The following is a 27,882-nucleotide window of genomic DNA, read 5'->3' as shown; positions in this document are numbered from 1 at the left end:
TGCCCTTTATTAATGTCAGCACTTATTTGATTAGTGATGCGTGCGTGCTTTTGGCTGTAGAGAGAGAGAGCAGAGAGATAGACAAGGGAGCGAGGAGAGGAAGTGAATCTCCAAAACCACAGTCATGAGGTTGTCAGTGTGTGCAGCGGTGTTGGAGCACTGATTTGTCCATCAGCGTACACTTGGGTTTCTTTGTGTTCTGGCGAGTTTTCTTCGTGCAGCATGTCAGAAGCTGCACGAGTCTTTCTGCATTTCTTCTGGATCTCTGCTGATGTTCAGAAAGATTCCTCATCAGCTCGGTGAAAGTTACTGCTGTCGCGCATCGTTTTGAAGCGTTTTTATTTCAGTTTAATTGTGTTATTTTTGCTCGAACATCCTGGTCTGGATGCGCAGCAGAGCGGATACCGTTTCGCCCGAGAAGCGCTGAAATGATGCGCATCCGTGGCCGCAGCGTTTCGCTCTGAGCTCGGCCGTCCGCTCTCTACACACTGAGAAAAGCGGAGAAGAGGGGAGCTTTTTCCCGTTAGCCGAATCACGTTTCACCGCTGACTGAGTGACTGATCAGAGCTGAGGAAAACGGAAGGAGGAGTGGGGCGTGTGGATGTGAGACTAAAACAAAAAAGAAAGAAAACAGCAGGATCTGGATGGAGAAGGGAACAGACACCCGAGATTTTCAATAGAATATAAATTTATTTTCATCCTTTGTACTTGCGGATTAAGAAGTTAGTTCGAGAAAAGAAGAAATAGCAGGTTGGCGCGCTGTTGTGTACGGTGGGTGAGGAGGGTTTGGGGGGTGGGAAAGAAAAATGCTGCCTTCGCAAGAAGCCTCCAAAATCTACCATGACAACTATATGCGCAACTCCAGGGCCATCGGGGTCCTGTGGGCCATATTCACCATCTGCTTGGCCATCATTAACGTGGTGGTGTTCTTCCAGCCTTATTGGATTGGCGACAGCGTCAACACACCTCAAGCCTGCTACTTCGGTTTGTTCCACTACTGCGTGGGTAACGGGAACTCCAACCGGGAATTCTCGTGCCAGGGCAGCTTCTCCGAATTCGGCTCCATCCCATCAGGAGCCTTTAAGGCGGCCTCATTCTTCGTGCTGATGTCCATGGTGCTCATCATCACCTGCATCGGCTGCTTCGCCCTCTTCTTCTTCTGCAACACTGCCACGGTCTACAAGATCTGCGCCTGGATGCAGCTGCTATGCGGTATGGATGGAAGACACTTCGGTGTGTTTTGAGGTAGAGGGGGGATTTGAGTCTTCCCAGGCTTGAGGAGAACGGGGTCCTCTTGTGTTACCCACACTCTGTGTCGTTATCAAAAAGTGTCACCAGGTCCTCAACAGAATCAGTGCAGCAGGATGAGCGCTTGGGGGAGGTCACATAGAATAGAGATCATCCCTCAGAGTTAAAATAATTTCTTTATCCCAGCCTTTGGCTATTATTGGGTCTTTCCTCAAGAACCCTATCACCCTGTTTTACATAAGGCTAGTTAAAATAATGTGTCAGAGTGTAATTATATGGAATTATGATAATAAAGCCTTCAGCAGCATTGAATCAAAGTTTCTATGTTTGTTGTTATATCTACAAGATTAGCCAACATTATGTGTGATCTACAAATCGTGCATTTCAATAATATATCCTCAGTACGTTCATTCATTCATATATACAAAACCAGAACAAACAGCATGTAGAGCTGACTTGAGAGGGGAGTCTCTCCCATCAGTGCTGAGTGCAGTGCAAAGTGTTTCTTCTTCACATTAAGCTGATGAAGCTTTTCAGTTTTGTCAGTGACTGATCATTTTTTCTGTGACCTCCAGGATTGGAAAATGAAGCAGAGGGACAAAAACTACAGTTCTAATTGGCACTTGAAGCTGCCTCCAAAAGCGATTGAGTGCGTATTGACTCCTATTTTTAAAAATGCTTTAAAAAGCATTTTTACAGCCTGGTTTTAAAAGCACAGTTTAGGACTCAATGGATAATATTCACTTTCCTAATTTCCTAATAATTTTCATCTATTTAAATACTGGAGTTAAGGTCATGGCTGCTTTGATTTATTTATGCTTTATTAATTAATTAATTAATTAATGGTGTGTGTGTGGTTCAGTTTGTGCTTCAGGTTTTGTGAATAAAGTTCTAGTATAGAAGTATCAGCTGGTTAAAGATCCTAGCTTTATATGATAAAGTCAGAACCCCACTTCTTCATCCAAATATGTTCAATTCTGGTCCCAAACAAAAAAAGATGATAGTGGCCAATACTCGCATGCTGAGGCTCCACATTTATATACAGCCTATGATCTGGCTTAGTGGTGCTTTGTTGAGTCACAGCATTGCTGTATGTGAAACACTTGATAGCAAGTCTGGCCTAAATTTGATCTGCAGGTTGTTATGGGCCACATTTGGCTTTGGCCATTGACGCTGGCTGATTGACTTCCTCTCATGTCCACCAGATGCTGGGTGTGTTGTGGCATTTTAGCCAAATGTGGCCCAGACAACAATAATCTCTCTTGAGCCTTGCTCATGACTATTTAGCCATACTTGGCCCATTCAACATTCACTAAACTATAACCAAGTGTCAACTTCCAAAAGGAGCCAGATTAGACGCAGAGGTGTTTGCTATCTCAGTTACAACTCTTTGTGTGAGCTTTAAAAAGCTCTCCCATCACAGACTGTTGAACAGATTGTGTCACTTCAGGTGGCGTCTACAAGTGTGTCCCACATGCTCAGTAACATCAAGAATCCCCTAGAAGATTCCTAATCATAAAAAACACTAATTAACTGGACGTGATGCACCTGAAACTGGTCTCAAATGGGTTTAAAAAGTCAGTGAGTGTTGATAGCGGTGATAGTTGTGTTGGAGGTTTGGCTTTTGTTGATACTCTTGTTGCATGATTATTTCAGAACTCCTCACTTTAGTTTTTAAAAGTCTGAATTTCTATGCATGTGCGTGTTTTTTATGAAAACATGGAGTCTAGTGTGGTGTATGTGTTTGGGGAGTATATTTGTGAATTGGTCTGGAAGCACTGACATTAACTGGGAGGAGATATTGCTGGCTCAGTTATTTGGCAGCTGGAGCCGGGCTACATAGATTGCAATGGACTTGGGACCTTTTGTAAGCATAGACCGTTTTCCAGCACTACCTGGATCCACAAAAAAACCGGATAAAACTATGGAAACAGTTTCTTCTTGGAAACGAAATATTCACACAGCTTCAAAGACATTTCTGTTGGTGCCGTTTAAACAGTGACTTTGAAGAGCTTGTTTAGCCATAAGAAATGATACATCCTGCTCATGATAATTTATTAACTGCAACATATACTAAAGGTCCACGATGGTAAAGGACATACTCATGTTTGTCAATAGTCACTGTATTTGTGTTGATGCAGCAGTCAGCCCTGTTGCCTTGTAGCCCCACCCACACTTCACCACCTCATTTCCTCTCATCTCTTTTTTTCATTGCTGATTGGTTCCTAAGTTTCTTTGCTCCTTGTGCCAACTTGGCACACATTACATAAGGACGGCACACTATTACTCTTTTTAGTCCCACATGGAGCAGCAGATAAGGTGACTTTGGTTTGTTCTTCTTTTTAATTTATTACGACTTTTCTTTAAGTTAATGACTTAGTCTGACCTCATTTTCTCTTTTGACTTACATGGACTTTGGCACATTGCTTTTCTTTAATTCCTTAAAGTTAACCACAAAGAAAACGGGGACAACATCACACCAGTGAACCCAAATCATCACCAGCACCCCAATCTGACTAAATGTGGTCATTACTACAAGAGCTGGATGTTATACTGGAAACTCAGATCTTCTGTTTAAAAGAAATTAGTTCATGCTGAATTATTTATCCTAGTGGCTATATATATCTTGTTTGTAGTGTCCTTATTTTACAACCCCAGTTCCAAAAATGTGTTGGGATATTTAGTAAAATAACAACAGAATGCAGTGATTTGCAAATAATCAAGTCATAAACCCCAATTTTTTTCCTGACACAGAAAGGTCTTCTATTTAATAAGTTAGTTTTTTATCATTTTGAGAAAAACATTACCTTGTTTTGAATTTAATGGTAGCAAAAGGTCTCAAAAAACTTGAGACGGGACAACAAAAGTGTGTAAAACGGGTACAGCTGGAGGAAGATATTGCAGATAATTGTTTTATTTAAAAAGCATCTTAGAGAGGCAGTGTTTCTCAGAAGTACAGATGAGCAAAAGTTCTGCAAAAAAAGAGAAAAATGCATAAACAAATTGTGGTACAATTTGAGAATAATGTTCAGTATGAAATTGTAAAGAAGAGGCATGATTCTGACAATTGTATGTGAACACAGCTCACCATTTCATCCACAAATGCAGGTTAAAGCTCTATCATGCAAGAAGAAGCCATACGTGAACAAAACATCCAGGAATGCTACATCGTCTCAGAGTGTTTAAAATAAACGGAGGAAAAGTAGGAAAACTACTCTGTAGTCAGACAAATCAAAATTTGAATTTTATATCATTTGTAGAGGTTTTCGAGCCACATAAGGCCTTCATATTTCAGCAAGACAATGCTGAATTGGCCTGCCTGAAATTCAAACCTTTCACTCAGTGAAAACAAGTTTGTGGATGATGAAGTAAAAAACAAAACACAGAATCAGGGCTGGAATCCTGCATTGCATAAGAACAACATTCCTGAATGTCTGAAGTTGCTCTTCTCAGGCATTGTTAGCGGTAATCACGTCCATGGCTCAACTTTTTTGAGACCTGTTGCTTCCATCAAATTAAAAAAAATAATCTATTGCATTTTATCTTTTTTTACATATATTCTCCATGTTTTATCATGACCAAAATATAAATTCATTGCATTTTATTTCTTTGCATTTTACAAAGCATTCAAACTCATTGTTGTTTGTTCCATCTCCTCTAACCTTTACTAGTGGAAGAGGTTTCTTTCCTCTTGTTTCAGAAAATGAAGGGCATATTCCTATGTGTCTGTGATATCCTGATGGGATGAGTCGAGCCGAAGACTCTGGGGCAGCGTGCAGATAATGGTTTAATTAGCTCTGTGGTGCAGCTCTGCTTTAGTTGGCTGTGGACAGTGCAGAGCTGTGGCAGCCTAGAGAGGCTGGTCCTGCTCAAAATGCTTCACAGCACAAAAAGACCAACAAAGAGGAGATGGGGAGACCTGTCATAAGTTGTCGGGTGTAGCAAGTGCGAGGACCCAAATGCAAAGAGCCAGATTGAAAGCAAATATTTGTTTTAGGGAAATGAAAAAACTATCAATGTAAAGGTCCAATAAGAGAAACACCGGGGTAACAAGAAACGGCTGAAACTAATTTTACTCCACACAGTGACGAGACTCTAATGCATTTAAACTTAAAGACACAAGGGTGGAGGCCTTAACTGGAATACAAATGTACATAACAAAGAACTTAAAGCTACAAGATACAAAGGAATATGAAATATACACAACAAACAAGGTAGGAACCAAATTGAACATCCAGTAAAAAGAATATAAAGTTCAAAACTTCAAAACTCTGACTCTAGGACATTGGACCATGACAAAATCTTTCCATCAGTAGGTAAAACAGGAGTTGCTTTGGTCCTGTATGTATTCAGAGAGTTTTACTACAATCTACAAATGGTAAAAGAGCGTTCTAGGTCACAAAAGAAGTTCCCGTATATTCAGAAAAATGCAGTTTCCTGGAAGCATTACCATCTGACTGCTTCCTTGAGGGCTAATTGACTGTTATTTATGTACATCATAAATATATTTTGGCCCTGAGCCATTAAGTGATTCATAAACTAACAGCAGCACTCAAAAACTGCTCTAGGACTGACTGGAAGCCAGGGAAAATGTGTAAGTGCACTAATGGGGCGATCGTGGCTCAAGAGTTGGCAGTTCGTCTTGTAATCAGAAGGTTGCCCCGGTTGAGCCCCGGCTCCGACAGTCTCGGTCGTTGTGTCCTTGGGCAAGACACTTCACCATTCAGAGGGCCCGGTGGCGCCAGTATCCGGCAGGGCCCCAGGGCGGCTGTGGCTACAATGTAGCTGCCATCACCAGTGTGTGAATGTGTGGATGATTGTGTATTGTGTAAAGCGCTTTGGGGTCCTTAGGACCAAGGAAAGCGCTATACAAATACAGACCATTTAATGCACTCAGCTCTCTTGGTGCTGAGTGCATTAAATGGTAAAGGGTCTGTATTTGCTCTTGGTGCATTAGTGTTGGTGAAAATGCTGAGTACCTTTTTAGAAGACGCATGATAATCTTCCTGTAATATCACAATAAAAAATGAGTTATCACTGCATTTTAACATTAAGTGCTAATGGTCATGCTGGCATCTTGATCAGTATCTGTGTGGTGATTGTGGGGTGTAGCTATAGTTAGCCTAAGAAGGACAAGATATTAAACACTGGTCTGTGGAGCAATGGACCGGTCAGTCATCAGTTAGCCAATCAAACGGGTCAAAGACAGAAGCTTGAGCTAAAATTACTGCAGCAGTTTCAGTTATGATACCACAGTTACTGACAATGATGATGTTTCCTGCTTTAGTCTTCTTTACAAATATTTGACTGACACATTATAATATTCCTTTTTTCCCAGTTTAACACTGTTAAAGTCCTGTCTGCTGCCCATAGTGTTCCCACTAATGACAAATTATTCATTGTGGCAATTTTGGTTATATTTTAACTGCCACACACCAGCAAACTAAAGCAGTTATGTAACCCAAATAATAAATAATTATGGTTACAGATAAATACAATGTGATTACAGTAATACGTCATTTTCTCTGACCATGTCTTATGCAGATGTACAATCTGAAAAAGGTGAATACATATATGAGGACAGCAAGACAGTGATGAAGTGTGGCTTGAGGTGAGCCCCCTATTGATGATACATAGGCCGACAGATGCGGTCATGAAGGACTCTTTGGACTACTAAAAAAAAGAAGAAAGAAATTGCATTTGTGCTACAAATGTAGGGATGAGGGGGTGTGGTTTGTGGCTTGGTGTTAGGAGGGAGCGGTTGGGCAAGATGGCTAAGGTTGTGGTATCCGTTGGGGAGAGTGCACACTTGGCATGGATTTGCTAATTAGTCTCTCCCCGTGTATTTAGTAGGTGCGAGGCTGGAAGGAGATTTTTTTTTTATTATTTTTTGACAGACTGGCCATGGGAGCAGGAAACTCTGAACTGCGTGTATTTGTCCAGTAAAAACATTTTGTAAGCAATAATCACTCCCTTTCTGTGGTTACTGAGGTGAACCGCAGAAACATCCCTGAGTTTTCCCTGCCTGTTTGAAATCAGCTGCGTTAGTACTGATATTAAAAAAGCCTGGACTGGATGTTTCTGCGGTTGCAAACTATAGACCTATCTCACATCTGTCTTTTTTTGTCTAAGGTCTTTGAAAAAGTTATTTTTAAGCAGCTCACTGACCATCTGTCAACAAACAATCTGTTTGAGCCACTTCAGCCTGCTTTTAGACCCAACAACACCACAGAAACAGCTGTAATCAAAGTTGTAAATGATCTGCTGGTGAATGCAGACAATGATCGCACCTTGGTTTTATTACTGCTGCGATTGACACTGTGGATCACTGTACTTTATTGGCTAGGCTAGAACATTTTAACAGAGTTACGGGAAATGTTTTATCATGGCTGAGATCCTACCTGTCTGGGAGATCTCAGACTGTTAGTTTTAAGAATGATCTCTCTGAGACCTGTGCTGTGAGGCATGGGGTCCCTCAGGGCTCTGTACTTGGCCCATTGCTGTTTTCTCTCTATCTGCTGCCTCTTCTTCCACGTTCTTTTAATGTAACCTTTCACTCTTACGATGACCTGCAGCTATATGTTCCTTTAACCATAGAAAACTGTGCTGACGTGTCTAAATTAGAAGCTTGTCTATCTGCAGGCTGGTTATCTGATAATTTTACTGCTTCTTAAGGCTGATAAGACAGATTTGATGGTCATTGGACCACAAAAATCTTAGCACTTGCCCCAAAATTTCTCCATGAAAATTGATGACTGTCATAAATTGCAGGGACGTGTGGTTTGACACAGTGCTCTCCTTCAGGTCATGAAGGACTGCCTTTTATCACCTCAGGAACATAGCTAAAATTGGACAAGCTGCAGAGGTTCTTGTCCATGCATTTGTGTCTTCACACATTGATTATTGTAACGCTCTTCTTTCTGGGTTAACCAAAGAAAAGTTTTAGAGGTTTACAGATAGTGTAAAATCCAGCTGCTTGCATTTTAACCAAAACGGAGAAATTTGAGCACATTACCCCAGTACTGAACTCAGATTCAAGCAGATTTTAAGGTCCTGCTGCTCACCTACAAGGCTTTAAATGATTTGGCACGTTCGTATCTCTCTGTCCTGAGATCGGAGAGCACGGGATGGAACACAGAGGTTTTTGCACCTCTATGTTCCATCCTGTGCTCTCCGATCTCAGGACTCTGGCCTTCTAAAACTTCCTGAAGCCAGAAAAAAGACGATTGGGCAGCATGCTTTTTCTTTTCATGCCCATCTTAGGAGGGTTTTAAACCTAAGTTAAAGACCTACTTGTTCACTCTTTCCTATGTGTCTTAATTCTATGCCTTAAGTTTTAAATGGTTGTTATTGCTATTCCTTTTTGTTTCATCAGTTTTTAAACTGTATTGTTTTTATTCATTCATCTTTTTTATCTTCAAATAGCCGTTCAGCACGTTTGAAAGTGCTTTATAAATAAAGTTATTATTAGTAGTAGTATTTTTTAACATGTAAAATTACTTTCTTTCTGTTTCTCATCCCAATCCACCAATTAGCAAGCACGTGATAAGATTAAAATATCGAGCATGGTAACATGCCTGCAGCTTTCTGTAGATGTGTGCTTCTAATTAGTCTACTTTGACAAAATGCAAAGAATACATTACCAAATAATCTCTCTCTTTCTCTGGATAGTTGTTATTGTTTTGGGCACTGCCTTCTAAGCAGAACTTGGCCTAGTTAGTAATTTGTTTGTAATTTGTTTCTAGGTTTGATTGTGCCCATAATTACAAAGAAAACCTTTATCAACCCCAGCAAGGATGTGGAGGATGTGGACGAGTAGTGGCTCTACTCCGAGCTGCAAACGCTCCAACTCATCATACTAACTCTAAGTGAGAAGCCTTTGGAGAAGCTTTCTCCTCGTTGGAGATAAGCTAGAGGAGGGGGAGAGGGAGACCTCTGTTCAGCTGCAACCCAGCTCCAAATAAGCGGAAGAAAATAGATGAATGGACTAGAGACCGTGGAGTATTGTTGCGTGTGTTTGATCTGTGTTTGCACAAGACAGATTTCCTCCTGGGGCAATAAAGTACGTCTTTATCTTTAAAATTTCTTGATAAATTCAAATATTTTGCACGATTATCTTGTGATAACAGCAAAGACGTTCTAGTCAAACACAAAATGATACAGCCTCAATGTCCATAAATAGCTTGTACGGTTACTGAAGCCAACTAAGTTGCAAGTGCAAAAGAACCAAAAACATATGATGCAAAATCTTGTTTGAAATGAGATATTTTACTTTAATGAGTCCTCACTGTTTGTTTTCTGAAGCAACCTGAGAGGCTGACTGCTGATCCTAATCTGGTCTTTGCTCCAGGAAACATAACGATATACGAGTGAGCTGCTCTGCTCTGCCTGCACACACAGTACACTGAACTCACCAGATATTACGTAAAGATGGATACAAATGCAAGAGGCTATTTTAAGACACTTGCTACTCTGACACTGTTCAAACAAATCATAGTTATATATGGTTGTAACGTTGGACCCAAGAAACATAGGCTGGAGCGAATATGATGACAGCAGAACTTTTATTTAATACTGTGGTTCGTTTACTGGGACACAGACACTCCCGCTCTCTCTGCTGTCACGTCCGCTCTCCTCCTCCGACTGTCACTGCCAACATATAAAGAGACACAATCACTGTCAGATCCCAGCACACCTGTTCACCCCGCCCCTGCGCCGCCCCGGGAGCTCACTGCGTCACCCCTCCTCTGCAGCTGGCCAGAGACCACACCCACGCCACAATGGTATATTTAAATGAATGGGATGTCAACTTATTACATCAGGTAGCGAGGTACTTTTTTTTAACATACAAAAACACAGCATTTCATTGGGTTGAGGAGAAAGTTTCTTCAAGCTAAAGCGCCACAAAGTTCAAATTTAATTGTGGCTCTGTCTTTGTAAACATTTGAACTCCAGTATCCAAGGCACCAGAGGTTCAAAGCTACAACAAAAGCTGTAAGATACTAGATTTACAGAGTGGACTGAGTTGATGTCCACTTAGGAGAGGTTACTGTTAGGACTACAGGGCGAGAAGACAGTCGATGAAAGGGTTACTTCCAGTGTTGGGGAGTAACGGAATACATGTACCGCCGTTACGTATTTAAAATACAAAATATGAGTAACTGTATTCCGTTACAGTTACCGTTTAAAAAGGTGGTATTTAGAATACAGTTACTTTGTTGAAATAAATGGATTACACGGCGGTACTTCCCTGTTTCATATTGTCGCGTCAGGACTGTTTGGGTTTTGTTTGACAGCTACGTTCTGTTGTTCCAGGCGGCAGCTTACGGTTGCCATGGTTACAGGGTGACGCTCTCTCTCTGCGTGTTTCCTGGGTGAGAGAGGCCTGTTGTTGTTGTGCTAAGCTAACAGGCAGAATGCTACAGGTATAGCTCTAAAGAATGTAGCATCATGGGCAGTGTAGTCCGTGCTGCAGGGAGAATGGACTGCCATACACGTTATGTGTCTGTGAGCGAGGGAGGGAGAAAAAGGAAAAGTACGAGCTGTCATCGAGCAAAAACGGGAGCTGGAAGCATGTAAATATAATAATAACCACTGCAGCCAAGAAGAGAGCCTGACGAGCCCAGCTGTAAGTAAGCTATTAAGACTCGACTGTACACCGTGTTCGTGTTTTCCTCCAAAAACAATAAGTTCCGTTGGAGCAGCCTTTCAACGCCTCTCTCTGTCTCTGGCTAGCAAAGTTGACCCAGACAACAAAGTAAAGCTAGTTTTCGGCTACGAGCCCGACACGAACCCACCGTATTAGTCAGAGGTCCCTTTACTACGGCTCGGAGCCGCGGACCTTCAGTAACAGTAATAAATCACAGCAATAGTACATTCATGTAGTTGTAAACAGCATGATAATATATTAAGTAATCCAAAGTATTCAGAATACGTTACTCTCATTGAGTAACATAACGGAATACGTTACAGAATACATTTTGGGGCATGTATTCTGTAATCTGTAATGGAATACATTTTAAAAGTAACCTTCCCAACACTGGTTACTTCCCTGTACCTCCAGGTTAGAGGATGGGTCCTGAGTGTCAAACTTTACTTACACACTGAATGAAAGTTCAGAGTACCCAGCCTTCTTGGCACCATGTGCTCCATCTGGTGGATCTTGTTCTACTTGAGGAATTCAACAGTGGCTATTGGACCGGCTGGAACAGCCTGCTCAACCTGAACCCAAATAGTGTTTTTCTTTTGTAGTGTCCATTAATGGGTTTATGGAGTGGAGGGAGTTGACTAAGTGCATATTCCTGACTTATAAAACCGATTTTATTTTAGAATGTAGCACATATTAAATAACATCAGTGTGATTTTATTTTCTTTATTTAAAAAAATACACAAGAAAGGCATTTCTCTTGTTCCACTGGTCCCAAAGAAGCCCAAATGCCCACTAGCTCATACGATCAGTTTAAATTATGCTAGAATAAATCACACAATGAGCAACGACTTTTCTAAAAAGCAGCTGGAAATGGGATAGTCCTCCCTGGCACACCACAGGAAGTGTTGGATTTCCGTCTGTTTGCCCTGGCTGTTTGCCGTGTTTTGGCTGACAGTGCGTATACTGCCGCTGTGTGTTCCTTGGATCCCATTCTTTCATCCTCACATCAAAAACAATGGCCACCATGTGCTCTGTTGCCACTTGCTGCCCTTTCACCACCTCCTTCTCCCCTCTTCCAAATCTTTCCATCCTCATCACCACCTTGTCTTTATGTCTCTGTCTTTTGTGTAGTTAGCCTCATTTTCCACCCAGCAGCATCCCTCCACCCTCTTTTTTGTGTTTCTCTTCTCAGCCATGGCCTCTCATCTACTCGTACTTTTAACCTGTACTGCATGTATGAAACTTACAATCATTTAGAAGAAAGGCAGGGGAAAGAAAAAGCTAAATAAATAAGTGGAAACATACAATGAACTTTAGTGATTAACTAAAGATTAACACATGTCTGTGCAGAGCAGGGGCCGTTCATTATAACTTTGTATGAAAAGAATTGTTATTCATTGTTGGGCTTTAATCTGGACTAGACCCAGATCCAATACTGCCACAGTCTACTGTGCGTGACGTAGCTGAGTGGTAGAAAACCTTCAGCATTTTGCTGCACACATTTCTCCTTCTTTAGGAAATACAGCTTGATCCCAGAATTGATGATGAATCAGATTCTGTGGCCTTTTGAGTCACCACAGCTCAAACATGAACGCATCCTAATAAAACACAACTGAAGTGAATAACTTTGGAAGAACGGTGTTCCACAGACCAGAACATCCAATGAGCATTTTACGCACACACAGTAGGTTGTTGGGTTGTTTTGCTTGTTTTTATTTCTTTAAATTGCATGCTAAGCATTCCTTCCTTTCTGAGACTAACATTTGTTACTGACGAACCTCTAACCAGTAAATCTTGAATCATTGTAAATTGACAGCAGCTACATTGTGATTGTCCCTTATATAACGCCGGCACAAACAGGTGTTATTTCTCATTTATTTGTTACAGCAGCAGGATGCACTTGAAGCTCAACTCTCCCAACAAAAATGACCAATACAGGGAAAGCAGGATGAATAACAGGTGGATATTAAGGAGGCTACAGGGCAGCACTGACAGGAGAAATGACATTCTTCAGCTTAAATCAATCCCTGACCTGGGAGGGCGTGGTTGGTATAGGATATGAGAAGAACAAATCATTGCTCTAAGATCTATTGCATGCCTGAAATAGCTGACTGGCTTCACTATAGAGTGTGGGAAATGATTATTTCATCTATTGCTGAAGATTGCTCATGTATAAAATAATGAATAGGCTCTAATTTTTGTGGGGGTTCAATTTTAATGGAGGGTTATTTCAATAAGATTAAAGCAAGAAAAGCTCTTCTAATGGCCATTGACTTATCCATGTAAATTATCAGGTAATAGTGATAAAAGGTTTTAAGCAAAATTTCCACGTAATTAGCTGTAAAACTAGACGATGTAGAATAAATCTAAATCAAAATCCAACCACATACTTTTTGTATGTCTCATATAAAAAGGATGTGGTTGCTTGTGACTTGTAGTATTGAATTCATACATATTTTTACATTTCAATGAAATGTTAAAAAAAGATTAATTTTATGAGCTTTCAGCACATTAGACTTCAAGAAAGGTTTAGATTTATTATGCCTAGTCTGAACCCTCACACGGGACCTTTAATGCAGCCTGTAATCAAAACAACTGTATTTCCCAAACCTTACTGAGTCCTAGGGGCTCGTCGTAGCTGGGGAAGTCCATGCACCAAGTAGAGATTTAAAAAGAAAAAGACAGAGCAAAGCTTTCGGTGAGGCCACAGCTGTGTTATTAACGTCATGTTCCACAGCAGAGAGCGGCTAAATTAAACCTCACACCGTGAGAAGAGTGACAGGAATATGAGGACATCAAAGTATCACGCTACAAAAATGGGATCATGTTTGTGCTACTCTGGAAACCACACACACACACACACACACACACACACACACACACACACACACACACACAAACGACTGTCTCTCACAGCAGTGAGCTAACTCACAGGAAACCTACATTGATTTTTTTTCTCTAATATGCATGAGTGCACATTCAGAGACACACTCACACAGGGGACCTCCCCAGCTTTCCTGACGTGGATTAAAATGAGGCTGGATGAATCATTAAAAGTGAATGTTGTTCACTTCTGTCATACAGTAACAGCACATTAAACCTGTTGTCGTTGCTTCTGAAGTAAATGGCATAAATTAGATGACGTACTTTAAATGTGCCTGTAAACACTGAGGTACAAAGATCATACTTGTGCAGTGTCTGTCATAGAAACTCTCACTTAGAGTCCCTTTGACACTGACTCTAGGGGTGATATATCTAGGATCATTTGATAGATCCACTTCTTTCAGATTGCACATTTGTTTTTATTTCATCAGATAGTAATTAAACTGCTAAACAATCTTCGACCTTCCTTTTATCCAAAATTCTTACAAGAGTAGTCGACTATTTGACTCCCTGACATAACTCTCAAATGTGTACCTTAAAGCAGATAAGGCATAAGCTGAAGAGGAACTAGCATCTCCCACTAATTTAGAAGATTATCGTTTAGCCTGGAAAGCCAGTTTGTCTACTCTATCAACAAAACAAGGACTGAACAGTCACTTATATTTGGTCATTAGAGGACTTTAAGGAGAGCTATTCCAGTGGAATGAAACTTTCTGAAACCCACACTGAAAGTTTTGCTACTTCAAAACCTTCTGTAATTGTGTCTCAACAAGCTTTTCTAATATTCTGGCAATAAAAGGAAGTTTTGAAATGGTCCTATAGCCCATGGGTAGTGACAAGTCCAGGTTTGGGCTTTGTTTTTCCAGCAGGAGTTGGACAACACCGTGTTTGAAGTAGCCTGGAACACAGCCTGATAGCAAAGAGCAATTTAGAGGGACCGCAGAGGAATCGATAGAGTCAAAGAGTTTAACAAATTAGATTGTGGGTAAAATATCAGCTGAGCTAAATGAGGGTTTCATTTGGGTTAGTATTTCATAAATAACATCCCCAGAAACCAATTCAAAATTGTGGGATGTCTGGCATCATAACTAAAATGACTATTAGACCATGATTTTCTTAGAAATAATAAATTAATGGGGAAACCACGCACCAAAGCTGCTTTTGTTCAGGTTTTGGCAGCAAATTTCTCTCTTTTTTTCTGGTGGAGATGCAGAGCAATGGTTCTACTTCATGCCCTGGCAGAGTCCAGATTTACAAAAACTCTCCATGCCTAGAGCTTCACATGTTTGTTCCACTGAAGAAGAACAAACCATTTACATGTTGTTGTTTTGTTAGTAAATTTAACATAAACATCTATCCAGATATTTACACAAATGAATATAAAAATGCAAATCCTTCTATAATAGTTAACTGTATTATTTCACAGTCTATAACGAGACATGGAGTGTTTGGATAGTGTTGTTATCATTGAAGTAAACTGAATGCAGCTCAGTGTCCATTATAACAGCTGAACCCTCAACATTCCTGCATGTTCCTACGTTTTGAGTTCATACAAGTTTTTCTGGGGGGGTTTCTGCCTTGTGCTGCTCTCAATAGTAGCAATAGTCCAGTAAATGAGGCATTCAGGGACCCATCTGTTAGGGCCAGCCTGACGTCAGCTGGGCCCATACACACCAAGGGATCACTTGGGCCTTATGGGGGCATGCACATATAAACACACACACAAAGTTTCCACAGATGCATCCTTTTGTAGTTCAAAATGGGGGAAAAAGTGATCCAAATTGTCACAAGAACAGGGCCATCAGATGTAATGTGGAGATTTACAGTTGAGTACACATGGAGGAATTTATATACGGTCTGTGACCTCTGTACAAAAAGATATGTCCAGTGGCTACAATTTACTGGCTGATTTCAAAGGGGAAAAATTTGCGTTTGGTGTGCTAGCAACCGAAGAAAAAGCTTCATGACAGCCAGACTTTCCAGGAAAGATTTGGAGATTGCCCGATCAGTGCTTTCAGTTTGCTTCATTCTAAGTGACGAGGTATCAATAGCTCATTGTGTTCAGCAGCAAAGAAAATATTGCCGTGAAAATGTATGCATCATGCTAATGTCACAATAAGCCAAACAGAGCCAAGGCAGTAGAGAAATAAAACTAATAAAAATTGCTAAAATATAATTTATTTACCATAGAAACAAACAATAAGACAACGGCCAACAAGAACTTAATTATGTAGAAACAATAAAACAAAAAAGTTCCATTGGCCTTAGCCGAATAATTAAAGAGAAAGAAAGAGAGCAGTCAGTTTCATTTATTTACCCGGCGTTGCTTCGTGGTCACCACCACCATCACCACCATCACCATCACCACCACCATCACCATCACCACCACCATCATCATCACCACCACCATCATCACCATCACCACCACCATCATCACCACCATCACCATCACCACCATCATCACCACCACCATCACCATCACCACCACCATCACCACCATCATCACCACCACCACCATCACCATCACCACCACCATCACCATCACCACCACCATCATCACCATCACCATCACCACCACCATCATCACCATCACCACCATCACCACCATCACCATCACCACCACCATCATCACCACCATCACCACCATCACCATCATCACCACCACCATCACCACCACCATCACCATCACCATCATCACCACCACCATCACCATCATCACCATCACCACCATCATCACCATCACCACCACCACCATCACCATCATCACCATCACCACCATCATCACCATCACCACCACCACCACCACCATCACCACCACCACCATCACCACCACCACCATCACCACCATCACCACCATCACCATCATCACCACCACCATCATCACCATCACCATCACCACCACCACCATTACCACCACCACCACCACCATCACCATCACCATCATCACCACCACCACTACCATCACCATCATCACCACCATCACCATCACCATCATCATCATCATCAGTCCTTTTGCCCGTTATGTGCCGCCGCTCACCACCCGATGACTCTCATCCGTCCTGCCAGGCCCTCTTATTGGCCTTCAGTGGCCAAAAGGTGAACCCTGATTGGTCAATCTCCTTGCAGTTTTAGCAGGGAATGATCTCTCACAGGTGTGTCACATGATCTGTGTGTCAAACTGTTAAGTGATCATGGGTGGGGGAGTATAGGAGAGGGGGGTGGGGGAGTATAGGAGAGGGGGGGGGGGGGGGGGGGGGGCGACGTGCTCCCCAGAAACAGGTCAACAAATGTCACAATAAAAGCATGCAATAAAACTGTAAGAATAAAACAACATTATCAAAAATGATAAAACACAGCAAGTTAAAACATGCCAATTCAGCATGCAACATTACCCCTTGTGAAACATGTTTCCTGTTTTATTTTGATAGTCCCTAGTCCTGTGTTCAGTACGTTCAGTCGGCTTCCTCCCTGTCTCATTATGTCTGATTAGTTCCAGCTGTATATCCCATCCCCTCGCTTTCCTCTGTGTATTTAGTCCTGTCTTCCTCTGCCTCTTGTTGTTTCCCCACATTGCTGTGTGTGTCATCTGTGCTCTGCGGTTTCTTAGTTCTCTGTTCCAGTCCCAGTCCCAGTTCCTAGTTTCCAGTTCTAGGTTAGGTTTCCTTGTGTTTGGGTCTTACAGCAAAGAAAGGCTTTTTGTTATTCCTTCATGTTATGAATCGTGCGTTTGGGTCCTACAGCAACGTAGCCAGCCTTGACATTTTCTGTCATGAGCTGTTTTTAAATGTAACACATCTGTTACGTTGACCCATCACTCTGCATGATATCATACGTGGTCCCTAACAAAATCCCGTATCACACAAGACAAATACAGTTCCACTCAGGCTGTTGTGACTACTGTTTATCTATCACATCTTTGTACTATTAATTGAGTAATCCCTTTGCTCACTGCTGGCCTTTTTTTCTTAGCCATCTGTCTCGTGCTTGGCTGTATGATCTTCCCGGATGGCTGGGACGCAGAGGTGATCCAGGACATGTGTGGTGAGGACACTGGAAAGTATACCTTGGGCAACTGCTCTGTTCGTTGGGCCTACATTCTGGCTATCATCGGCGTGCTGGATGCCCTCATCCTCTCCTTTCTGGCCTTCGTGCTGGGCAATCGGCAGAGGGACTTCCTGCAGGAGGAGCTGAAGGCTGAAAACAAAGGTGAGGATCGGAGAAAACAAACCAAGGCAGAAACATTCATTGGAAATAAAGAGCATCATTATGTTATGTAGAAAATTCATGACAAAAGGGTTAGTACACCATGTTTCACATATCAAGACATAATAAAAACTCATTCAGTTCCATTCAATTCCATTTTATTTATATTTGTTGATGTATATTTAGCACCATATCACAACAATAGCAGGTAAAAGCAGCCTCATATGAACAATAACAGATGGCATATTATCATCATTTATTTAAAAACCAACCAAAATCCAGAGATTGGCTGTGACAAACTGCACTGGGGCTATTAGAGTTGTTTTTCAGGTTAAAGATAAGATTTTCTGGAGAAAACCTTATTGCCAAAAGTTTTCACTTACCAATCCAAATGAAGAATGGGTCATTCTCAGGAGCTCAGTGCGCAGAGGTCACCAACTTTTTGCAGAGTCCATAGCGACACATCTCCAAACGTCATGTGCCCTTCAGATTAGTGAGCAGCGCTTAGAGAGCTTCATGGAATAGCTTTCCATGGCTGAGCAGCTGCATCCAAGCTTTACATTACCAAGCACGATGCAAAGTGTCAGATGCTGTGGTGTAAAGCACGCCGCCACTCAACTCTAGAGCAGTGGAGTTGTGCCCTCTGAAGTGATGAATCACACCGTGTCTGGCAATCCAAATAAAATCTGGATTTGGTGGTAGCCAGGAGAAGAGTCTGACTGCACTGTGCCAAGTGTGAAGTTTGGTGAAATTTGGAGATTATGTTGTGGGGTTGTTTTTCAGGAGTTGGCCCTTAGTTTCAGTCAAAGGAACTCTTAATGCCTCAGCATACCGAGACATTTTGGACAATTTCATGCTCCAAATAATCACTTCCAACTTTGGGAACATTTCCAGGATTGACAACATGACTGCACACCAGTGCACAGAGCAATGTCCATAAAGACATGGATGAATGAGCTTGGTGTCGAGGAATTTGACTAGCCTGAGTACTGACCTCCACCTAATGGGATTAATTAGAGCAGAGACCTGTGAGCCAGGCCTTCTTGTAAAACATCAGCCTCTGATCTCCCAAATGTGCTTTTGGAAGAACAGTAAAAAAAAATCCCATAAACACTCTAGAAACCTTTTGGAAAGCTTTCCCAGAAGACTTCCATCCATCAACCATCTTCTTCCGCTTATCCGGGGCCAGGTCACGGAGGCAGCAGCCCAAGCAGAAAAGCCCAGACCTCCCTCTCCCCAGCCACCTCCTCCAGCTTGTCTGGGGGAACACCAAGGCGTTTTCAGGCCAGCTGAGAGAGATAATCTTTCCAGCAAGTCCTGGGTCTGCCCCGGGGCCTCCTCCTGGTGGGACATGCCCAGAACACCTCACCCAGGAGCAACCAGGAGGCATCCTTGTCAGATGCCCGAACCACCTCAACTGGCTCCTTTCGATGTGGAGCAGCAGCAGCTCTACTCTGAGCCCCTCCTGGATGGCCGAACTTCTCACCCTATCTCTAAGGGAGAGGCCATCCCAGAAGAGCTGAAGATGTTATATCTGGGCCAAGGAATGGGATGTCACTCAAGTTCATATGCATGTGAAGGCAAGCAAGCCAATTCTTTTGGAAATATAGTGTACATTAGAGGCAGTAAATGCATTAGAGGCTTCTCATTTAAGCCTTGAAAATAAACTGTGCACAAGAACTGGGATAAGCTTCTGTCTGAAAGTTGGTTCTGCTTTTGCTTTTCATCAGCAGAGGACATTCAGACAACCACTTACACTGACCCACACCTGTGGAAAGTTAGTCTCCACTGAACCTAACTTGCATCTCTTTGGAGGACTTCATGGTAGAAACCATACAGGCACAAGGAGAACGTACCTAACCTCAATATAAAGCACCTTGTGGTAACTTCCATTGTGTTTTGGTGCTAAATCAATGTGTGCAAATACATTTTGAGTTGAACTGAATTGACTATTACAGTAGGAGTGTTGACAAGTGCTTCAGCAAACAGCTTATCAAACTGGAGTACATTAACTGGCACTCACAGACAGTGATGGCACTTCTGATATAGTGACTTAACTATGTGACCGGAACTCCCTTTATGTATGTATGAAGTATTTGGCTGTTGCAAGATTTTTAAAAACATAGTAACTGATCCCTTTTTATGAACCGCAAACAGTCGAGTATTATTTGAAAAGTGAAACATGGTTATTCTGTATAAGCTCTGGCATGCAGGGAGCTTTAAAAATCAATCAGTGCACAAACTGAAACATTACGTCACATTTGGATATCTCATAAGATAATTATTTAATACTAAATAAAGTTAGAATACTGTTAAAAGCTGTCAGGTCACAGCCAGTACCAGGCATGTTTTCATTCAACAACCTTCAATCAGTCAAAGTGTGACCTTTGTCCTTGTTTCTTTTCCACAGACTTCGTTGTGTCAAGGGTAAGTGCACATGTACGAGTACATCATGTCTTCAGTCTGTGGTTTCATGATTTACTGTATTTATGAATATAACAGACACTAAACTCTTCAGATTTAGTCTGAATAATATCCTGTTGCTTATTATTTAGAATAGAAATACATCCTGCCATCCTATTTCAGTATTTTTTTATTGTATTGCCAGTAAAGCAACACAATAAGATTTTCAATTAGCTGAAAAGTGTAAGCAGTTGCTGATGAGCCACTACTTTTGCTACTTTTGTTACCCTTTTTGAAAACTGACGGTATCCATTTAAAATCATATCTACAGCATGATTCAGAGAGTCTCAATACTTCCTATCCTGTGCATATCCATGCATTTTTCTTAATCGCTAATTTAGGCACGATCAATAGTGTCTGTTTTAAATTGCCAATTATGTCGATTTAAAATGGCACAGTAAACGATTTCTTTTCAGTCTGAGCTTCAGCCGACCTGCTGTCAGGTCAGATATTTAGCATTTGTCGTCACAAGAGCGATGGTTCCTTCACTTTAGAGACTCTTGTATACTCATGTATCAACTTGAGTGAATGCAGGCTAAAATAAAAAGCACAGAGCTAGAAATGCGAAAGAATGTAGTGGGTGGTCACGTGTAGAGCAAAACATCCCCGGGCACGTTTTCCCAAAGGAGCGGGACCCACTGCAAGTGGATGTGTCGAGACGTCAAGTCGGGAAAGGCCTTTCACTGAAGACTGTGCGTGATGCAGGATGTCAAGCTTCTGTGTGTATTCGTCAATGTGTGTGGTCTACTTAAAAATCTCTGCACACATAAATGGGTGACAGGTGATTACAATCACTGGAGGTAGTACTGTGAATATCAACGGTGCTTCTTTGAAGTCTTTTTTTTAATTTAAGCTATGAAATATGCTCTAATTTCCGGTTTTAGTACAAGATATAGTGAAATGTCCTTTATGAAATAAAAGCAAATGATGCTCAATTTAACGAGGTGCATCCACCATCAGAGATGCAGTTCATTATGAAAATACCGTTGCATTTTCCATCTTATGCCTCGGTTTTGCTCATTGGCGTCGGCCTATGAAACACTTATATCCTTAAGTTTTTCTTCTTTCTTTGAGATCATGACTTTTTTGTTTTTTAAGAAAAGAAGTAGAATTTAAGTTTGAGGATTCGGCTGTATCCAATGGTGTTCATGTTCATCAGGTTGATTTAATTTAAGCACCAATGTCATTGATGGGATAGCAATCTACACTACTAGCGCTAAACAAACCAGCAGACCATCATGAATGTGAAATGTTCGAAATACGTGCACAGTGAGATCCTTTAGTTACCATAGTGTTACATTAAAACTGCTTCCTTCCTTCCTTTAGCTCCATCTTGGCCCCCGTCTGCGAATGGATGGTGTAAGACGCTGCAGTTTTGTCGAGTTAATCTCCAGCATGTTCTCCTTGCATGTGCTTTGATCAGTTACTTGATGGCTTTCCTGTCTTGTGAGAAACTTTGCACTTAACTTTTACTTATCCTTATTTTGTAATTCTGTTTAATTAGCTTCCTTGTCAAAGAAAGCGCTCAATACAGTTTACAAAGTGAAAGTAAAGTGTTCAAAGTTTTTGGAAAGTGTTTGGTCATCTTCCTGCATCCATCTGCATCTGGACATCAAACAGGATCTTACCTCAGTCTTTCTCAGCCATCACAGGGGGCAATATATATAGTCTATGTTTCTCATTGGTCAGCACTGGCCCACGTTTACTGCTTTAAGGAGGGCTGTGGATTGCACTTTACATACCTTAAGTATTCGGCGTATAACTGAATAATTAAAACCAAAGGCACTGATCCATTCTCTTATGCTCTTCCAGCTCAGGGTCGTGCTGGTTTGGAGCTACTGTAGGGAGAAGGGCGGGTACACCCGGGTCAGGTCGCCAATTTGTCGCAGGGCCATGTTGTTGTTAATAATTATTATTTTTATTGTTATTATGATCATCATGATGATCAATTATTCATGGGACATTCATATTAGGACAATTTTCATATCCCTCATAAATTGCTTTTTGACAAAAGGGTTTATTCCCTCTCTCTGGTGGATTTGACTCTATATGAAGAAACGGAGGTGACTACTCTGGGAATATGTTAACTCCCCACAGGGGAACACAGCCCGTTTTTCAGGGCCTCTGGTATAGCCATCATATCCAGGTAGTAGATGATGGATATCAATTACAAGGACACTAGTTCAAAATTTACCATTTTAAAAGCTAATAAAAAGCAAAGTTATTAGTTAAGACAACGTAGTCCTTTTGCTCCGTACATGTTCTGTGCTTAAACAGGAGATGGATGAAAAAAGCTTGTGCCTTGTCTACAGATTCCTCGTGTTATGTATCTGTTCTTTACAGAACAAGTAAGAAAAAATAACATTAAAACATGTGAGAGTTGATTTTCAATGTCAGATGATTTGATCTTGTTTAAAAAATGGCAAACATGAGACGCATGAGTGGAAGACCATGAGTGGGAAAGAAAGCCTTTCTCAGTTCTGTTTAACAGAAAGAACTTAAGATATCCCAAAATTAGGAAAAGTCCATTGTTAAAGAAGTTAAAAATGATGTTAAATGTAACGCATAGCTTAAATAAGTAGAAATATATGCACCTTAATATGACCACATAAGTATCTTATCAAATGTCCAACAACCATTGACCACAACGTGACCCTGCAGAGCTTCTCCAAAGACAAGAGAAGTCAGCAAAAAACTGCAATAACTTCAAGATAATGTTCATCAATTTCAAATTGTAAAAACATTTAATATCTCACCATATATAGTGCATAATATCAAGAGATTCAGCCAGTCTGGAGAAATCTCTGCAGCGCTGCATTAAAACAGAATCAGGCAGGAATAGGTTTCACTAGTCCAGCAGCTGGTCTCCTTGGTTACCTCCATGGATATTTACGGACTGTTAAGAGCAGATTCCAGCTGATTGCATTTTTTTTAAGTTTATTTGCACAAAATCATTTAAAAAATAATGCAAAGGTGACTGAGAGGAAGCTTGAATTCACGGTTAATAGGATCAACAATGGGAACAAAGGGACAAGAGTGAATCCAGAGAGGGCTCAAGAGGTACTGATAGATAGAGGTGGAGCCACCATTCCAACTGAAGCTTAGATTCACTGAGAAAAACAAAGAAAACAAAAGAGGACCCAGCCGTGACAGTGCTGCTGCCATCATATTCAAAATGAGCTATATTTGTCATGAAATGTTAGGTCTCAGTTTAATCACTTGATATGTTTTCTATGCTGTGAATCATTTGTGGGTTTGTGAGAAGTGATTTAAATCTCAAATTTCTTGGAGTGAGGGTTTTATTTACTAGTTAGGCTGCATTATTCATAATGATCAACAGTGGGGCGCGTTTGTGTGTAAACACACGATGTTGTGCCGTCCTTTCTTTTGCAACATTATGACGTTATTGCAATGTAAATCTGAACCTATGCTTTAAAAGACTGGTGGGCCTCAGTTAAAATGGCAAAGCATTGACTCTGCAGCTGTCTGTTGGTGTTTGCAGTGTAATGTTCTTTTCGCTCTCCTCCTTATCACTCCAAGTTCTTTGACAGCTTTAACCATATTAGACTTACCGTTGTGATGAGGCCCACCACGTCAAATATCTGATACAGTAGGAATTTAATTCAATTCAGTTCAATTTTATTTATACAGCACCAAATCACAGCAACACCTCAAGGTGCTTTATATTGTAAGGTAGACCTACAATAATACATACACAGAAAAACCCAACAATCATATGACCCCCTATGAGCAGCACTTTGGCAACAGTGGGAAGGAAAAACTCCCTTTTAACAGGAAGAAACCTCCGGCAGAACCAGGCTCAGAGAATTTAGTGTTTACAAACATACATAAATGTCAAGAAACATAATGTGCAAGAAAAATCGCCTCACAGTGTAACTGAGTCCAGTATGTATGTATTTCTTGGAGGCGCGGCACCTAACAGATAATACAATATTCAATAATCTCCACATGTCACCCAACATCCTACCAACTTTGGGTAAAAAATCTTTTTCATTCGACGATTTTGCTTTGAGTATGAGTCATCCGGTAAGTTCTGGAGCGATTATCCTTCTCCACAGGCAGCCTTCATCAGCAACATTCAAACTCAACCCCCATCCAGCCTACAGCCACAAACAGGAGGTTCATCCAGGGGCAGCTGTGACTGGCTAAATAATGGATCCTCAAATCAGACTGCTGCTTGCTTAACTGAGTTTAATTATACTTGATCTGACCTTTGTATTCACAGGCCAGCAAGTTGCTCCCATTTGTATTTGTGACATTTACAATAGTTTCCGGTTCTCTTAATCCATCAAAAGAAACAATTTTTTTCATTGAGTTATCAATAAACATTAATAAAACATTAAAGATCTCATGGCAGAACCATGAAGGTTTATGCATTTCAAATAGACATAGCAGCTCTAAAGTAGGGATGCAACGATACCAATTTTTTCAAACCGATACGATACCGATACTTGGATCTGAGTACTTGCCGATACTGAGTACAAAAACCGATACTTCTACCACACACACACACACAAATGCAATGAATTGAAAGACAGGTTTTATTTTATTCTCTGCTGATAAAAAATTAAATCTTAATAAAAATGACCACAAAAAAATTTCAAGTGAAAAATAAGCACTTCTGTTAAATTATTGCAGAGTCTTCACATTGTAATTTAACAAAATATCACTGAACTATTGGCACTGTCTCGAGCTTTCAGAATAATAAATAAACACTTCTGTTTGGAATCAAATAAATACAACTTTACTACAGTTTACTACAACAACTATACTTTTCCAAAACCTGAGTTAAAGTTGGCTGTTCCACACTGCTGACATTTTGTTTAGCCTAGCTACAGCAGCCTCCAGTTTCTCTTTTTTATCTGGAGCCGCCAGTCTCACTCGCCTAACCCTGTGCCTGTTTAGCATGGGATGTCCCCCTAGTGGCCAATCTAACAAACTACAACAGAAATGACAAGCCACCCTCTGATTAATGAAATAAGTTAGTATCGGTTCATGATATCGGTTAACTTTTATGAGTATGAGTACACACACATTTTACAGTATCGGCCCCGATACCAGTATCAGTATCAGTATCGGTGCATCTCTACTCTAAAGGATAAAATTACATTGAAAATGTGTCAGAATGAGGCTGCAAAATCTGTAAGAAAAACTTTAAAGACTGTCACATTACAATGTTTCTGTATGTTTTTGGCCTTTTATTCACCACCTGCTGATTCATATGTCAAAGTCCTTGTGACAGTTCCCCTACTTTGACTTGCGGTCATGTGACATAAACAAAGGAAGCTCCAACAGTCATTTGAATTTTAACATCACTCATTTAAATTGAAAAAGGTTACAACACCAAACAAAACAGGAGAGGAAAGAAGAGTCAGTCGTGGCTGAATGTGTCAGCAGGAAAATAATGAATGTGCAAAACTGATCTACAGGAGAATAGAACTGAAAATACTAGAAAATGTCCGAATGCCACATACCAGGCAGTAGTCACAGCCTCTAACATCCGTCTGGTTTCATTTGTATACAAAATAATTATTTTTCCACTTTTAAAGGGAAAATATTCAACTGCCAACAGATTTCGACACTAGCAGCTATTTTTGATATGATATTATCAATTTAAATAACTTTATTAAACTACACGGTTCACAGAAAGATCGCAGGCTGGTTTGAACTACAAGGCGTGACACTTCTCTCTGTGGTACATCCCACTCTGAAACATTCATGCTGAAGACCGAAGTCCGGGACAAATAAACAAACAAAAAAGAACAAAAATCTTGAATTTAATCCATCATAACAGCTCGATAGTGTTTATGGTCTTCATGAATGTCCCTGTCGATTAATAATAATACCTGCTGTGTGGTTGTGCTGAGGGAAATTTGTGTATTTTATTAGTCTGGTACTTGGCAGTAATGAGCAGTTATATGTGTTTTACACCGGAAGCTTTAGAATACAGTCATCATCTAAATGTGCCAACTATATACCAAAAATAACCCCACTGACTTTGAGGCAAAACGCAGAGTCAGAAGTCTGGATCCAGGAATGTTTGGATTCATTGTGAGACAGGACAGGTTGGGCATGTCACATCATATCTTCTCAGATACGTATCAGATTTTATTCAGAATATATAGGAGGCGTTGTCTTGGTGTTCTTCACAACATAACAAACACATGAAATTCACTGAAGGTGAGAAAGGAATTTCCTGTTTTAACACATGTGTGCAGTCTTGTGCAGGCCTGTGAATTGTGCATGATTTTACAGAGACATTTCCACTCTAAACTGTTGCATATGAGATAGAAATGTGTGCAAATGATGCCTAATTTTGTGCTTGACATATAACCCCAGTGTCACAGTCTATCCCTGCGAGTACAAAATAGTTTATAGCATGCAGGACAAGAATGAGTCCTGGCACACACCTGCTTTGCCACCCCCTCCTGTCTCTCATGGCATGTTTCAGTTTCTATTTCTCAGCTCAGATGCTGCTGTCCTGACACTGTCTCTGTTCTTTCTCTCTTTCTTAACCAGATTGAAATACAAGAAATTAAGGATCCAAGATTTTGTGTTCAGCGGTTCCATTGAGAACCAAAGATCTCTTCCTCCTCTTCCAGCTTTGTGCCTCGTTCCCCGATACTTCACCTCCTCCATCTCCTGTCCTAAGCTCTTCAGGTGAAACCCTTTTGGTTTGGGTTTTGGAGGTCAAAGGTTGTTAAACAGGACTGACACGGACGAATCTAACAAAGTCAAACTGTTTGAGAAGAAACAAAACCTGAGAGAAAGTGGGATGATCAGCTTTACCAAACTCTGGGATAAAATCATTCGCAAACACACGCTCGTATTGTTCCGTGGAGTTATTACATCACAGAGTTAACAAATGTGATTATTGAATGAAGAAAAAAACACTTTACAGCTTTAAAAGTCAAAAGAAGAAGTGCGTATGTAAAAGCACACAGGTGCTACTTATGACAAAAAAGAAATGAAACTTTTGTACAATTTAGACAAGGTGTCATTTTGAAGTCTTTTTTAGGTTCATTTTCAACTTCTCTTTGTACACGACACAGTCTGAGCCCGGGAACGTCAAAATAAACATGTTTCTATGGAAATAGGTAAATAGATACTTTTGTTGCCCATACGTGAAACCACATATTCATCAGCTGTTAACAGTATAATGTGTTTGTCCTTTACTCTGTGTGTAATAATACCAACAGGTGGGCAGAACCAGCTGTTTCATTCGTTCGTATTTCACAACGTTACAGTTTTTGGTTTGTTCATCAAAGGGGCGATATCTGTTCTGCTTCCTCAGCTGGGTTCTGTTTGTGTGTCCAAAAACAGCCCTGCATGCTGCATCTATCTCAGGCCTGAAAGACGATGCCGGGGCTCAGACTCAGTCTGCTGCACTGTCCTGCTACATGCCCAGCAGTTGA

The 27,882-nt window shown here is 40.9% G+C and overlaps 1 protein-coding gene across 2 annotated transcripts; it reads left to right on the top strand.

Annotated features, from left to right (window-relative positions):
* Positions 1-88: 88 nt before the first annotated feature.
* lhfpl4a (LHFPL tetraspan subfamily member 4a) lies at positions 89-27,882 on the top strand. 2 transcript variants are annotated; one of them, XM_006800220.3, is made up of 5 exons: positions 89-1,212; positions 17,750-17,986; positions 20,394-20,410; positions 21,773-21,805; positions 26,987-27,882. In XM_006800220.3, exons 1-5 carry the CDS (start codon positions 807-809, stop codon positions 27,038-27,040), a joined length of 747 nt encoding a protein of 248 aa, XP_006800283.1. In that variant the 5' UTR covers positions 89-806; the 3' UTR covers positions 27,041-27,882. The 2 variants fall into 2 exon arrangements, with proteins under 2 accessions (XP_006800283.1, XP_035767653.1); XM_035911760.2 differs by lacking the exons at positions 20,394-20,410; positions 21,773-21,805.

Source organism: Neolamprologus brichardi, chromosome 5, assembly GCF_056152115.1.
Source record: "Neolamprologus brichardi isolate AB-2024 chromosome 5, ASM5615211v1, whole genome shotgun sequence".
Lineage (NCBI taxonomy): Eukaryota > Metazoa > Chordata > Actinopteri > Cichliformes > Cichlidae > Neolamprologus > Neolamprologus brichardi.
This window is presented reverse-complemented; position numbering and strand designations above follow the sequence as displayed.

Excerpts from the sequence above, each read along its gene's own strand:
- lhfpl4a (XM_006800220.3), top strand. The coding sequence starts at position 807 with ATGCTGCCTTCGCAAGAAGCCTCCAAAATCTACCATGACAACTATATG. Across the intron at positions 1,213-17,749 it reads CTGGATGCAGCTGCTATGCG|CCATCTGTCTCGTGCTTGGC; the intron begins GTATGGATGGAA and ends TTTTTTTCTTAG. Across the intron at positions 21,806-26,986 it reads CCCGTCTGCGAATGGATGGT|ATTGAAATACAAGAAATTAA; the intron begins GTAAGACGCTGC and ends TTTCTTAACCAG.